Source organism: Solanum tuberosum, unplaced genomic scaffold (genome assembly GCF_000226075.1).
Source record: "Solanum tuberosum cultivar DM 1-3 516 R44 unplaced genomic scaffold, SolTub_3.0 scf00566, whole genome shotgun sequence".
NCBI classification, from domain to species: Eukaryota; Viridiplantae; Streptophyta; class Magnoliopsida; order Solanales; family Solanaceae; genus Solanum; species Solanum tuberosum.
This window is the reverse complement of record NW_006239496.1, coordinates 147,849-162,395: the sequence shown is the minus strand read 5'-3', so window position 1 is coordinate 162,395 and position 14,547 is coordinate 147,849. Positions and strand designations below refer to the sequence as shown.

General features: G+C 31.0%; 3 protein-coding genes across 3 annotated transcripts; all 3 read left to right on the top strand.

Moving 5' to 3' along the window:
- The first annotated feature begins 2,657 nt into the window (after positions 1-2,657).
- On the top strand, positions 2,658-4,046 carry LOC102580843 (LOB domain-containing protein 4-like). The gene is made up of 2 exons (XM_006365764.2): positions 2,658-3,079; positions 3,602-4,046. The coding sequence occupies exons 1-2, from the start codon at positions 2,900-2,902 to the stop codon at positions 3,929-3,931; spliced, it is 510 nt and encodes a 169-aa protein (XP_006365826.1). The 5' UTR covers positions 2,658-2,899; the 3' UTR covers positions 3,932-4,046.
- An 855-nt stretch (positions 4,047-4,901) lies between these two features.
- On the top strand, positions 4,902-9,245 carry LOC102601925 (50S ribosomal protein L6, chloroplastic). The gene is made up of 3 exons (XM_006365746.2): positions 4,902-5,033; positions 6,042-6,350; positions 8,738-9,245. Exons 1-3 carry the CDS (start codon positions 4,906-4,908, stop codon positions 9,072-9,074), a joined length of 774 nt encoding a protein of 257 aa, XP_006365808.2. The 5' UTR covers positions 4,902-4,905; the 3' UTR covers positions 9,075-9,245.
- A 935-nt stretch (positions 9,246-10,180) lies between these two features.
- LOC102601588 (probable 2-oxoglutarate-dependent dioxygenase AOP1) lies at positions 10,181-12,568 on the top strand. Its single transcript, XM_006365745.2, has 3 exons — positions 10,181-10,586; positions 11,238-11,568; positions 12,106-12,568. The coding sequence occupies exons 1-3, from the start codon at positions 10,231-10,233 to the stop codon at positions 12,373-12,375; spliced, it is 957 nt and encodes a 318-aa protein (XP_006365807.1). The 5' UTR covers positions 10,181-10,230; the 3' UTR covers positions 12,376-12,568.
- The last annotated feature ends 1,979 nt before the right edge of the window (positions 12,569-14,547 follow it).

Here is a 14,547-nt window from a genome sequence, read left to right as displayed (position 1 = left end):
TCCCGCTATGTAGTATCCCGCTATGTGGAATGTATCAAACCTAATGTATCCCGTGCACAACGCTATGTATCCCGCAAACATCATTTTTAAGGGATTTTTGGTAAATAGAAAACTAGAAGGGATTGGATGTTATTTAGTACTTATAATATGTGGTTCCTATAATTTATATATTTTTTTTAAAAAAAAGAAGTCACAAGGAAATGTTTTCTCAATTACTACCACTTTGCAAATATGGGCTCACTCCATATTGGGCTTACGATCTAACATCAATTGGGCCACATATTATTGACCTTCAATCCAATAAGAAACATTGATGGATCATACATCTTTTTAAGAAAAGAAATTCAAAATTTTCATTTGATATTTTTTGGATGGCAATGGGATGGGGCGGACACGGGGTGGGGTTTTCATGGCATGAATAGATGAATTTGAGGTGAAAATTATAATATCAACAAATGTTTTATGTGTTTTTTTTTTTTTAAAGAAAAAGGTCATAGTTTCACTTCATATGGCTATCAAGGTTTCTCCCACGTACTCGACCTGTTTTAGTAAATCTTACGTGTTTGATTGGACATAAAAAAAATTAATTTTTTTTAATAAAAGAACTCGTAATCTTAATATATATATATAGATTTTAAAAATTATAAACTTCAAATCTTAATTTTTAAAAAAAAAGGAAAATCAATTATAGATTCGCTGAAAGTGTTTTAACAGAAAAGGACAATAAATCATTATCATATGACACATTTTGTAATTATATGTAAAATTATTTGCACGTTCGTAGATTGGATTATATACAGGATGTAAATCATTAAAATAATAATTTTTAACTTGTACATAAACAGTGTCAATGACTTGACATAAAGAGAAAGTAGCCAATCCAATCTCTAGGAATTTTAATGGAAGTTTTAAGCAGCAACAACAATAGTGCGATCTCATGACTGAAGTCGATGGAGGGTGGTGCGTATTTTAAGCATGTACTATAAGATTATAGGGCTTAATTTGTATACGCAAATGTTGTAAATGACATTTTACATTATTCAGGTAAGTATGTTATATATATATATATACATAATAAATGTTTCGTCTACTTGATGAAAATTTGATCTCTGTCCTTTGAAATAGTTTTCGAACAATATATATAGTTTAAATGAATTGTTATTGGATGTCGATATATTTTTGTAAAATTAATTTGTCAATATCAACATATTTATATTTTCAACGTTTACAATTCTCATTTAGTAAGTGAAAGCAACAAGGGAATTAAATAGATTAATAGACAAGCCTTGATTTTGTTAGATTTTCTAAGATTGTGAGATGATTCATTGAATTGATATTGTTCTTTCCTTGACTAATTCATGTTTTTTTTTCTACCTCATGAACATTAACTTTCAATTTTACAAGCTAGCTCCAAATAACAAGATGTGACTAATTAAAGGACAATTTAATGCACGAAGCATTCGTGAATATAGAGTCACTCTCAAAGTGACGTGCATGCAAATATCTTAGTTAATGATATATATTAATTTAACTTTCACATGAATCAAATATTTATTCTACTTGATTGTCGATGAAGGTGCTAGTTAATGGTTTCGAATTTCAAAAGTCACTTCATTATATTATTGCACAAGGCAAACTTTTCTAAGTCATAATAATTTGAAAAAAATATACATAAAAAATCTTTAACAAATCCACTAGTTTGATTGACAAATTAAATTTGATATGTCGAAGACATTTACTAGTAAATTTTCAACTACTCAAGATGCAATAAATGTTCCCTTTTTTGGTTGGGAAAAAAGATTTTATTACTCGTCTGTTTTATTTTACTCGACACTGTTAATAATGTTAGTTTAATAAAATACATTTCTAATTAAAGTATTCTTACGGCGTGTCAAGTTAACAAGGGTCAAGTAATATACGTATCAATAGTTTTCTATTCTAAATAAAAAGAAAGTCAAATTTGTCTAAATACTAGACATAAGGAAGCGGGGGATAAATGCGGGGAAGAAACAGAGGAAGCTAGTAATAAACAATAGGACAATTATATTTTCCCTGAATTTTCTTTTTGGATTGTTCCTTGATTTGAGGGCTCGAGCAATGTATTTTTCTAATATAGGATAATTTAGATCTCCCTGAATTTTATCTGATCTCTAAAAAAGTCTGATAGTACTTCAAATCGATCAACTTTTCTTGATCTCTCCTTCTTGTTTCTTCCATTGATAGCCAAAGTGTTGTATGATTCAAGCAAATGATGACATAAATTTTCTTAAGGTATTTGATTGTCAAGAAGCTTCTGCCGAAACTTTGAAAAGAAGATCATCTCTTGATCACTTTGACAATGCTAATTATCTTTATTTTAAAAAAATATTCTATAGAGTTTATGAAATTTTCGAGATCAATAATTCTACCTCATTTCATTTGATTGATTGGTTATCCTTTAATTAATCAAAAGAAGAATGAATAAATATTTTAATGGTAAGCAAATCCCAACAATAATATAGTAAAGGGACAAAAGATCTACTTGGAATAGATGTTTTTGTTAACCAATATCTAAAGTTTCTCCTTAATTGGCCCTACAAAAGATTTTCTGGTACCCACTTTTTCCCTATATAACATTTAGCTCCTAATCTCCCTCACTCCCTTTAACCAATTTTTCCTTCTTTCCCTTTTCACATTTCAAGTTAGTATAGCGGGAATTTAGTGTATCGAACTGTCTTTAATTGAAACTTTTGTGTACATGAAGTTAGAATTTTTAACAAACTTTTGTTAGATTAAAATGGTGCATAGATTAGTTTACATGCGCACATTTCGACTATTTTATCAATAATATACATGTTATTTTCTATCCGCATAAGTATATCGAGTGATTCTGTCCATAAAATTTTACGAGTTTTGTAGTATGAAGGAGAGTGGTGGTAGAAAACAAGGTGCAACTTCTCCATGTGCAGCTTGTAAATTGTTAAGGAGAAGATGTACACAACATTGTGTTTTTTCACCTTATTTTCCAGGTGATGAACCACACAAGTTTGCAAGTGTTCATAAAGTATTTGGAGCTAGCAATGTAAACAAGATGCTTCAGGTAAGAACAATCTTTATTTATGAGTTTACCAATAATTCGTTTAAATTTATGTGACATGGTTTAAGTCGGTATAAACGAAGAATTTGAAATGTATGGTCTTAAACATATCATGACATTTTGTGTCTATACAATTTTTAAAACTTGTGGCCTTAAAACTGCCGTAATATTTGTATGATTACAAAAAAAAAAAATTCTCATTAAGGGTAAAATATGAAGCGTATAGTTAATTATCTTCAAATTTAGAAATATGTAATCCCTCTGTTGTCTGCATCCCATTACATGTATCATATTTTCGTTTTATGGCTTGTTTTAGATCACACTTGTAAAAATCTTTTTTTCTCTTTTAAACGTATGCCGAATCTAAATATTGTTCACATAAATTGAAACGGATCAGAATGTAATTATTCTTGTTGAAATGGATATATATCACATAACTGAAATAGAGAAAATAATATATATATATATATAGTTCGAGCCGAAAGCAACATGAAGTCTTGTATATATTTTGATATATTTCAATAGGAATTGCAAGAATATCAACGAGGAGATGCAGTGAGTTCAATGGTGTATGAGGCAAATGCAAGAATGAAAGATCCAATTTACGGTTGTGTTGGAACTATTTCATCTTTACAACACCAAATTGAATTTCTACACAAACAATTAGCAATTGCACAAGCTGAGCTAGTCCACATGAAGATGAAACAATTCTCATCCATGTCCGGTGGCGCCGGCACCGCCACGAACTTGCTGGGAAACGTGTGGTCACCGCCATCTCGACCCTTGTCGTCAGAGGTCTATTCAGGATTTGAAGTTTATGGCTTCCTACAACAACCTCAAATTAATATATTATAGTCCACAATCATAGATTTTTCTTAATACATGTATAAGGCTTGAATATAATTTACTATGTTTACGTGAATCTGTAGTTAACAAGCCAATATTGAGGTGCCATTATATTGTGGTAGTATTAATTAGAGTTGGATTCAAGATTTTTAGTTTGAACTTAATTGGCAAGGATTAGTGTACCTACATTTTTTTTTGGTAACATGAAATGAGCTAGACTTTGTTAAAATATATATACTTTTATGATTGTTCTGATTAATTATATATATGTGAGATATAGTAGTTGAGCTACTTATATATACAACAATGTCTGTCTAGTCATTTTTAAATATTTACTATCATGGTCTTTCTTTATTCTAAATATATCTTTATTTGTAGCATACATCAAAGAATGATGAACATTATATATATATTGTAAATGTTTAAAGTGTAATAATAAACTATCATTCTCAACTTAATTAATTTTTTTAAGCAAAATTTAAATTCGTAATGCACGTCTAACCCATCATTTTTTATCGTGTTGTATCATTTAACCAAGCATGGAAAACACCATTATCATAAAAAAAGAAAAAGAAAGAGAAGATGGTTTAGTAGTAGAAAAATGATTGCATCATTGATCACCAACTCCATTAAAAATATTTGGGATAATCAAGAATTCAAATTCTAAAGGTATGTTTCAATTTTTCAATATTCTTTTTTTGTGAACACAATTTTTGCTAAGATGACACTTATTTTGGAACGAAGAGAATATATTTTCAACTCCATAAATAATTCATGTAATATGAGATGGACAAAAATCTACCTACGGATCTAACATACATCTTATGACTTCATTAAGATTCAGTAACTTTGACTCGAATCGTATAATTTTTTATTTTTTTTACCTAAATCAATAGGGGGCAAAAGAGAAACTTTGTAACATAGAGGGGGAAGTTGTCATTTAGTTGAAATAGGATAAGGGGTGAAATTGTCAATACGCTTTAATGTGCAAGGCAAAAAGGGCTCTATCCACTAAACAAGATAGTTCAGCTCTTAGGGGAGACAGTCTTGTAACTTGCAGGCAAAATTCAAAAATGAGTAGCTCTTCACTCACAGCTTCTTTACATACCAGGTAAATTTAGTTTCTTGATTCTGTTGTTAACACTATAAAGCTTGTTGCTTTTTACATTTTCATGTTGATTCTTGAATTGCTGAAATTGGGTATTTGCACATTTGTAGTTTCTTTGTCAATTTTATGCAATTTTGTGTCTTTTTAGCTTCTGGGGTTTCCTTATAATACAATAAAGTTTGTAGCTTTTGTGTGTTGAGGATAAGGAACTTAATTGTTCTGCTCCCCTTCACATACTGGGTGCATTTAGCTTGTTGATTTTTACATTTTCATGTTGAATCTTGAATTGTTGAAATTGGGTGTTGTGCATTTGTAGTTTCTTGCTCAATTTAAGCAATTTTGTGTCTTTTAGCTTGTGGGGTTTCCTTATTATACAATAAAGTTTGTAGCTTTTGTGTGTTGAGGGTAAGGAACTTAATTGTTCTGCTCCCCTTCACATATTAGGTGCATTTAGCTTGTTGATTTTTACATTTTCATGTTGATTCTTGAATTGTTAAAATTGGGTATTGTGCATTTGTAGTTTCTTGCTCAATTTAAGCAATTTTGTGTCTTTTAGCTTCTGGGGTTTCCTTGTTATGCAATAAAGTTTGTAGCTTTTGTGTGTTGAGGGTAAGGAACTTAATTGTTCTGCTACCCTTCTCACGCACTGCTTCTATACATATTAGGTGCATTTAGCTTGTGAGTTTTACATTTTCATGTTGATTCTTGAATTGTTGAAATTGGGTATTTTGCACATTTGTAGTTTCTTGGTCAGTTTGTGTCAATTTTATGCAATTTTGTGTCTTTTAGCTTCTGGGGTATCCTTATTTAAAGGATAAAGCTTTAGTCAGTGGAGGGGGTGTTGGGGGTTAGCATGTTTTCTTGTAAAAATAAAAACTTTGATCTTGTTTTATATATTTAAGGTCTCCATTTATTGGGCGGTTTGAATGGGATTCATATCTTGAGTGTGGCTGTTATTGGTTGGCTTTCTTGTTAAAACATATCTTTTATTCTTGTTTTATTTCATGTCAGCACTTTGCGGTCTCCTTTCGTCGGGAATTTGAATGGGTTTCGTGTATCAAGTGTTGCTGTTCGTCGTGTTGGTTTTGTGAGGAAGATGATCGAATGTAAAGAATCAAGAATCGGTAAGCAACCAATATCAGTACCTTCCAATGTGACACTCACAATGGAAGGCCAAGATTTGAAAGTTAAGGGACCTCTGGGGGAGATGGCCATAACTTATCCACGAGAAGTGAAGCTTGAGAAGGATGATGGAGGTATTCTAAGGGTCAGAAAAGCCGTGGAGACGAGACGCGCAAATCAGATGCATGGTTTATTCAGGTAGTCTGCAGTTTAATCGCACTGTTTTCTTGACTTCTTTTCTCGGTTTCATTCTTACATATGGTAAACATTCTAAGTTATAATTTACCTACACTACTACTTATGATCAAGAAGCTATAGTCTACTTACTGGAGTTACTACTTTGAAATTCACGACTGGTTTTGATGTGGACTAGGGAGAGCTTAGCTCTTATGACATAAAATTTGAGATTTAAAGGGTCTAATTGATCTTCTCCAGTTATATGATATCATATTTTAAAACCAAATTGAGATGTTTCCCGGTCCAATTCCTAATTGATTTTATCCTAGTTGTCAATGAAGAGGAAAGGATAATTTTTTCCTCTTAATAAGGTAAAGAAGGACAGTCTATTCTTACCACCTTGAAGTTTTCTATTCTTATTAGCACTTCTAAGTTTCAAAATAGTCAACCTCTTTGTGGTTCTAAACTTTATTTATTTGATCTTAACTATTGATATATATTACATGCTATAGCCTCTTGCCGATGGTTACTTCATGAATTGATATAATCGAATGCTTCTTTTGCTATGAGGAGACTCGAAAATATGGAAGAAAATGTGGACATCAGTCACTGTAAGTAGCAAAATAAGTATGTTGCTCGGAATCACCAAAAATGTTGTTGCACTTGTGTTGGATCCTCAAAAGTTCACTACTTTTGGAGGGTCTGACCTGCACCGGGCAGCATTTTTGAAGAGTCCGAGAAACATAGAAAACAATACTTCATATTTCTCAGTCTTAACATGTTAAAGAAACAATCTTTCTCCCTATGAGAAGATTGACTGGCAACAAAGTTCAAATGTAGCATATCTTTAGTTCCATGACAGCATTTGATTCTAAGGTCATGAGAAGTGAAAAATTGGGCAGAAGAGGGAATATAGATGTAAGAATAGCTAGGACTTGCTAGCAAAGGACAGATATCTGTGCTCGTCGTAGTGTTTCTAGGCTAAAAGGTATCACAATAAGGGGGTGGTGAGAAAGATCTATAATATCTGGAGGCTAATAGGCCATTTGCAAGTCTCAAAAACCACAAGTGCATATACTACACTTTGGTCGAGGGGAAAATGGAAAAAAATGGGTATGGTTTAAAGTTTTCAATGTAAACAACAGATTTGAAGAGGAAAAACCCAACTTTAAAAGAAGGAAGAGAAAGTAGAAAGAATTAGACAATTTATGTTTTTGAGTTATAGCCATGTACTTCAGTTGGTTCTTTCATATTAAAACTCCTTAAACACTGCAACGGCTAGTTAACGACTAGTTTAACTTAGGGAAGATAATAAATAATCATCAGATAAAAATAAGGGACACTTCCTTTTGAGATACTCACAATAGTGAGGTTGAGTAAAACTCTTAATCTTATTCATAGCCTTTCTACATGGTGTATTACACTGCAACACACACTTGATTGAACCTATACAAGTGTGGAGTGTGGCTGCTCTTATGAAATTACGGCAAAATTCTAAAGCACTCACGAAAAATCAGGCAAGCCAATTGTCTATTAGGCATTAGCGCAAAACTGCAATAAACCATAGAAATTGTGGGAGTATAATGTGATGAATAAGAAACTTCGCTTACAACTAGAATTTTTGGTTCATAAAAGTTTTCAACTTTGCCAATTATTCTGTAAGTTAAATCTTATATTATCTGTATTTGGTTCGTAATCCAAAAGATACCAAATGAATCCATTATACTCAAAATATCAAAATGTGTTTTCTTTCTTCATTTTATAGATATTCATTTTGAGATGTGCGTGGGATTGTTGGGAATTTGTAAGTATCTCATAAGGAAGTGTCCCTTATTTTTATCCACTTATAGTTTATTGTTTTGCCCTTACTTTAAATGGTCAAACTAGCCGTTAACTAGTCGTTGTAGAGTTTTAGGAGCTTTAATAAAGAACTAGTTTAGGTATACTAGCCATGAATCATGTAGTTTTTGGTACTAGTTAATACTAGATGAGTTTGTTGAATCCTAGGAGATACACTTATATGAGTAAATATCCTTATAGAAAGTGTCATACACACGCCTTAAGCTAGAAGAATATCCATGATTTCAACAACTAGACGTGATTTTCAACTTGGAATTTTCATTTACACGAATCTCGTCTCCCTGATGATGATCATCAGTTTTACAGAATTTTGTGATTAAAGGGTATGATTCTTCACCCCAAATGATTTCCTCTCAACTTTGAAACCCATAATATGTGTCTTACACCATCAGCTCTATCGAACATTCTACCAATACCTAACAACTGTATATGAAAATTTTCATAATCTCATCATTGTTGTTATGTTAGTCAATTCTAATGACAATGTAGATGCACATATTTTTAGTGCTTACTATGAAGATGTTCTTTTTCTTCATCAAACTCGGCAGGACTCTAACTGATAACATGGTAGTCGGCGTCTCTAAAGGATTCGAGAAGAAACTTCAATTGGTAGGCGTTGGATATCGTGCAACCATCGAAGGGAAAGACATAGTTCTCAATCTCGGATTTTCTCATCCCGTTAGGATGGAAATTCCTGCTGGACTGCAAGTTAAGGTTGAAGAAAACACCAGAATCACTGTAAGTGGTTACGATAAGTCAGAGATCGGTCAATTTGCAGCTTCAATTAGAAAATGGAGACCTCCAGAGCCATACAAAGGTAAAGGAGTGAAATATGCTGATGAAATAGTTAGAAGGAAAGAAGGTAAAGCAGGCAAGAAGAAGTAATTCATGGTACATTTTGTCATTTGTTTTATTGTATTTTTCTTAGAGCTATTTTGAAGTTAGGTTCATTTTGCAAGTAACTTGACAAATTGTTAATCTTGTGTATCCCTTTAAATATAAGAGTCACACAATTTGAAATTGTATGTAATCTTCATATGAAGGTGGTTTCCCTTACATTTCTTTCAAACCTGTTCTGAAAAACGATTTTCTTGAGCTGAGGGTCTATCAGAAAGACAGAAACAATCTTTCTACCTACAACCCCACTCTCGCTAGACTTCAGGACTATACTAAGTATGTTGTTGTTGTTGTGTTCATGGAGGTGGTTGCATTCAATAATATTGACAAATTCATGAAAAATGAACATAGTTTTAGCAAGAAAGCGATGAGCTTCTAAATAGATAAATTCTAATTTTTAGTCCTTATTATATATAACTAAGAACATTTATCTTTCAATAAATTAAAATGTAATATTTTCCTTTAATATGAAAATATATTATATAAATCCCACACATGAAATAAGTAACAATACAAATTTAATCTCGAATCAAATTCTTGATAACAATGCTCGAAGCGGTCTTCAATTGTCCATTTTGTACGAGAGTCACACTATCAACATATACCATGAATGGATCGATGAATGTGAATGTGTCAACAAAACTTTATAGGCAAATTAAGTTGTCATGCGCCTTTAGACGATTATATTTAAACATTTTGTCTAATCAGACTTGAGGGGTATTTATTATTTTGATAATAGTCCAAATAGATAACTCGCAAAAAAATAAAAATACTTCGAATGTATTTTTGACCATTAATTTTAATTTTAAACACTTTTAATGAACTCAAAAGAAGTAATTATAGTCCAAGCATATTTTTTATAGGGAAATTTACATTTAATGAACATGATTTTATTTTAAGGTATTTAGAATGCATAATTACACAATTCAACATAGCATTAACAATAATTAATAAAGAAACTTAAATATTAAATGCAATCATTAACTCAAGTTGACAATAATTCAGTAATATTTAATTATAACTTCACACAGATCATGTGATGATAATTTAAAAAATTATTATTCTGTGTATATATACAGACAAGGACACAACAACAACATAAACAAGTAAACAACAAAGTGATTTAGAAAAAAAAGAAAAGAGGATGGGTTTGAAGGTTCCAACTATAGATTTTAGGAACTCATCAGAGTGGAAAAAAGGAAGTGAAAAATGGAATTTAGTGAGAGATGAAGTTTTCAAAGGTTTAGAAAAATATGGTTGTTTTGAGGCTTTACTTGATGGAGAAATTCCAAAAGAAAAACTATATGAAAAGTTGAAACAAGTTTTTAATTTCAATTTGGAGGAAAAATTTGGAAAATCACAAAATGTGTTGGTAGGTTATACTAGAGATAATCCTAGAACACCACTTCAAGAGAGAATGATGATTGTCAATGTCCTCACTCATAATGCTATTGAGAACTTCTCCTACATCCTTTGGCCTAAGGGAGACCCTCAATTCTGGTATGTATAACTAACATTAGCTATGAACTTCGTCGTTAATCTTTTGTTAAATTTCTTGTAGCTAATCAATTTCATCATTCACCAGTTAAGGGTAGATCTAAGGGGAAATTTCACCATTAATTCACCTGTTAAGAGTAGATGTAAGGGACAATTTCACCATTCAATGAGGACAAAAAAGTAGTCAATTTTGCATAGTTATCGAGAGATAAATAATTTACACTTTTTGAGTTCTTATTTTAAAATAAATTTTGCACTATTAGTCCCTCAAATATTGATAAGTTTTAATTTTTCTCATTGTAATTTCGTGTTATGCACATTTAAACCTCAACTAGTTGATATGTGAACTTTTGATCCTTGTGCTTGTGAATTTTCATAAATTTAACCAATTATTAAGTAATAATCCATCACATACTTATATTGATGAATTACGTTAAATTCTTCACAATTTTCATGTGCTAATTTTGCCACCCATAGTCATGTAAAATATGGATTGATAAATTAAGGTGTCCATTCTCTATGTTGCATTATTTTTTGCGTCTTGACATCAGATCATTTTTCGACATTTACTAATCATGCTATCCTTCTGAATATACTCTACATTCATCAAGCTTGTAAACTCGCAATTACTCATTATTATCAAAATCTATGCAGTGATTTGGTGCTTGGTTACTCCAAGAAATTATTAGAATTTGATGATATGGTAAGAATAATGGTATTTGAGAAATTGGGGTTGGAAAAATACTTGGATGAGCACAAAAAATCAGGTGATTACTTACTTAATTGTATGAAGTACAAAGTGCCTAAAGCTGAGGAGACAAATGTTGGAGTACCTCCTCATACTGATAAAATCATTTCAACAATTTTAAGCCAACATGATCAACATGTCAATGGGCTTCAAATTTTGGACAAAAATGGACAATGGCTTGATCTTCAATACTCATCACCTCATTCATACATGTTCTTTGTTGGTGATTGTTTGAAAGTAAGTTCATCTATTGCCTTACTATTTTTATCAAGTTTATTTAGTTGGTCATTCACGTCAAGAATAGAGGCCGTTAACGATACACTTGAAAAGAGATTGAGTTTATTCTCCCTTTCCCCCCTTCTTAGGATGTGCTTGATTAGGAAGGAAAATGTTTTTCGTGGATTTTTTTCTTTGATGTGTTTTGGGATGGTAACGTAGTAGTAGCCAAGTTAATTTTTTTGGGGACTAACTGTTTAATGAGTTTAAGTCTTACACATAAACAATGTAAACAATTTTCATCATCAGGTCATCCAAAGGATATATATCTGTAGATTTGAAATCTTAAAAATAAAATATGCTAGCTGCTAGCTAGTGCAACTGATAAAGATGACCTAATGGTGAAAAATTGTTTATATTATATACTGTCAATCTATATAACTTAAACTCTTATTTAATACATAACGTTATGTTCTATGCACTTATAACATGTAATATTTTTACACTATTGATATTGTACTGTTTGTATATATAAGTTAAATTAATATGTAATTGTAGGCATTTACAAATGGTAGGCTGCATTCTTCTACTCATAGAGTTATTATGGGAAATGAAGAGAGGTTTTCTATGGGTTTTACCACAATTCCTAAAGAAGGGTATATCATAAAAGCACCAGAGGAAGTTGTTGATGAAGATCACCATTTGCTTTACAAGCCCTTTGATGGTTCCAAATATCTTCCATTTTATATGTCAGAGGGTAAACGCGGCGTTGTTGCAACTCTCGAGAGCTTTTGTGGTGTCTCAGCTAATACTCCAAACTTGTCTTGATACAGACTTTTGATTGTCCGCCCCGCCCCTCTCTTGCTTCTAATAACCCTCTATCTTGTAATAGTATTTTACTTGAGATCTAGCTTCTTTGGAGTTTGTTAACATTCCAAACTTGTCTTGATACTGACATTTGATTGTTGGCCCCTCTATCTTGTAATAGTTTTAAACTAGTATTTAAAGAGGCGTATTCAGATGATGGGTGCACTGCTATAAAAAGGTTGATCTATGATATAAATTTGATCGGTTCGACATTTAGGTTTTTAGTATCGAAAACCGTTAAAATTTTAAAATTATAGGTCTAAAATTAATTATTATATATATATATATATATACCAATTACCACTTAGAGAAGTGTTATCTAATTTTAGAAATAAAAATAAAACAAGATAAATATAAAATTCAAATTTCTAACCTCGCGGAGAGAGGTGCACCCAGTCATAATTGCATTATGTGATACTTCAAGTGAGGGTTCACACATCTATATTTCAATAGTTTTTTAAAAATATAACACTACTATATATGATCTTGAGAGGGGACCATGGGTTCACGTGAACCCGGTGACCCTCCTTAGATACGCCTCTGAATAATTTTCCTTGTGTAATCAAGAACTTCTTGGGTATTTGTCAACATTTTAATCTTGTCTTGATATACTAACGTCTTAATTCCTGTTTTTTATCCAATTAAATCATCTTCGCTCCAAATATGATATTGTTTGAATGTGCATGGGGTAAATATTCCACTTGACAACTTGTTATCGTCCGCTAGGGTGTCAAATATGGCCCAAAAATTTGTCAAAAGTGAAATATTTACTTGTGCCATTTTATTCAGGTTAACTTTGAAAAATTGACAAGACAATTCTTGGGGTTTTGAACCTGGACAAAATGAAAAATGTCAATTTTTGGGATTAGACCTAAGAAACAATCCCAAAAATTGAGTAAATGCTAATGTACTTTTTTTGTAGTTACCAAGTTTAATTTGTATTAGCCAAAAGAACCTTCCATCATCATCTAGGTATATAGGGCATTGACAATTGAGCATTTTTAGTACCACAAATTATTCTCTCTGTTCGCTTTTATATGTCAACTGTTAAAAAATAGATACTTATTATTTGTTCCATTTTAAAAAATTTAACTTAGAATTTATAGTTTAAGAATATTAAATATAATTATTTATCAGAACATTGAATTTATTATATATAAAATAGTAAAATTGACATTCTATTTATTATTTCTTAAAAAAGGTGCTAAGTCAATAGTAAACAAGTAAAGATGAACATAGTGATTAATATCTTTTGAAAATGTTAGACTACATGTTTTTATCGTGTAATTTATATTTTGGTTCTAGTTATAATTATTAACATATAAGGTAGGGGTCTGGCCTAACCCCGCCAACGAAATGACTTGAAATAGAGAAAGAAAAAGTTCATCGAACATAAAGTCAATAGAGTAAGTACATATAGTAATAGATTAGGGAAGGTGGAGATATATGATATATTAATTGTATATCTATAAATCAAATGTTTTAGGCCTCAAAATTTTAGAGGCCTAATTTTTTACAAGTAGTGATACATATAATTTTTTTTGTATGGATTGTCTCTATTTTAGGGTGGTCATAGTTTTAATTTCTATCCTATTTTTAATTTTTTATCATTGTTGCTTATTTAACAAAAATATTATTGATCTAATAACATGACCTGAAATATGGCATAAAAGGTCCACATTTTATTTCAATAAATTTATGATTTATAACTTTTAAGTTTGTATATACGTGTACTGCACTTATACTAAACCAGTATTAATATAATTGATAAGTATCCAAATAATACATCAATGATAAAAATCTTTTTTTTTTTTTTTGGCAAAAAGTTGCCGTTTAACGACAATACTTTGTGGGTTGGAAAATAATTAAATGGTTATTAACAGCATTATTAAAGAAAACAAATAGCCAAAACGTAAACCTTCATTTAATAGAGATGATTGTGGTAATCAATTAGGGGCATGCTATTTGTATAATCTTATTAAAGTAAAACAACATAAATAAAAGATAATACTCTTATCAATATACATAACAAATAAAAAGATTTGAATTTTTTAAAATTACTTATGAAATATCTTACCTAAAATCAATAATACGCAAAGAAATATAACTTGAGATGGCAGGACTACGTGCCTA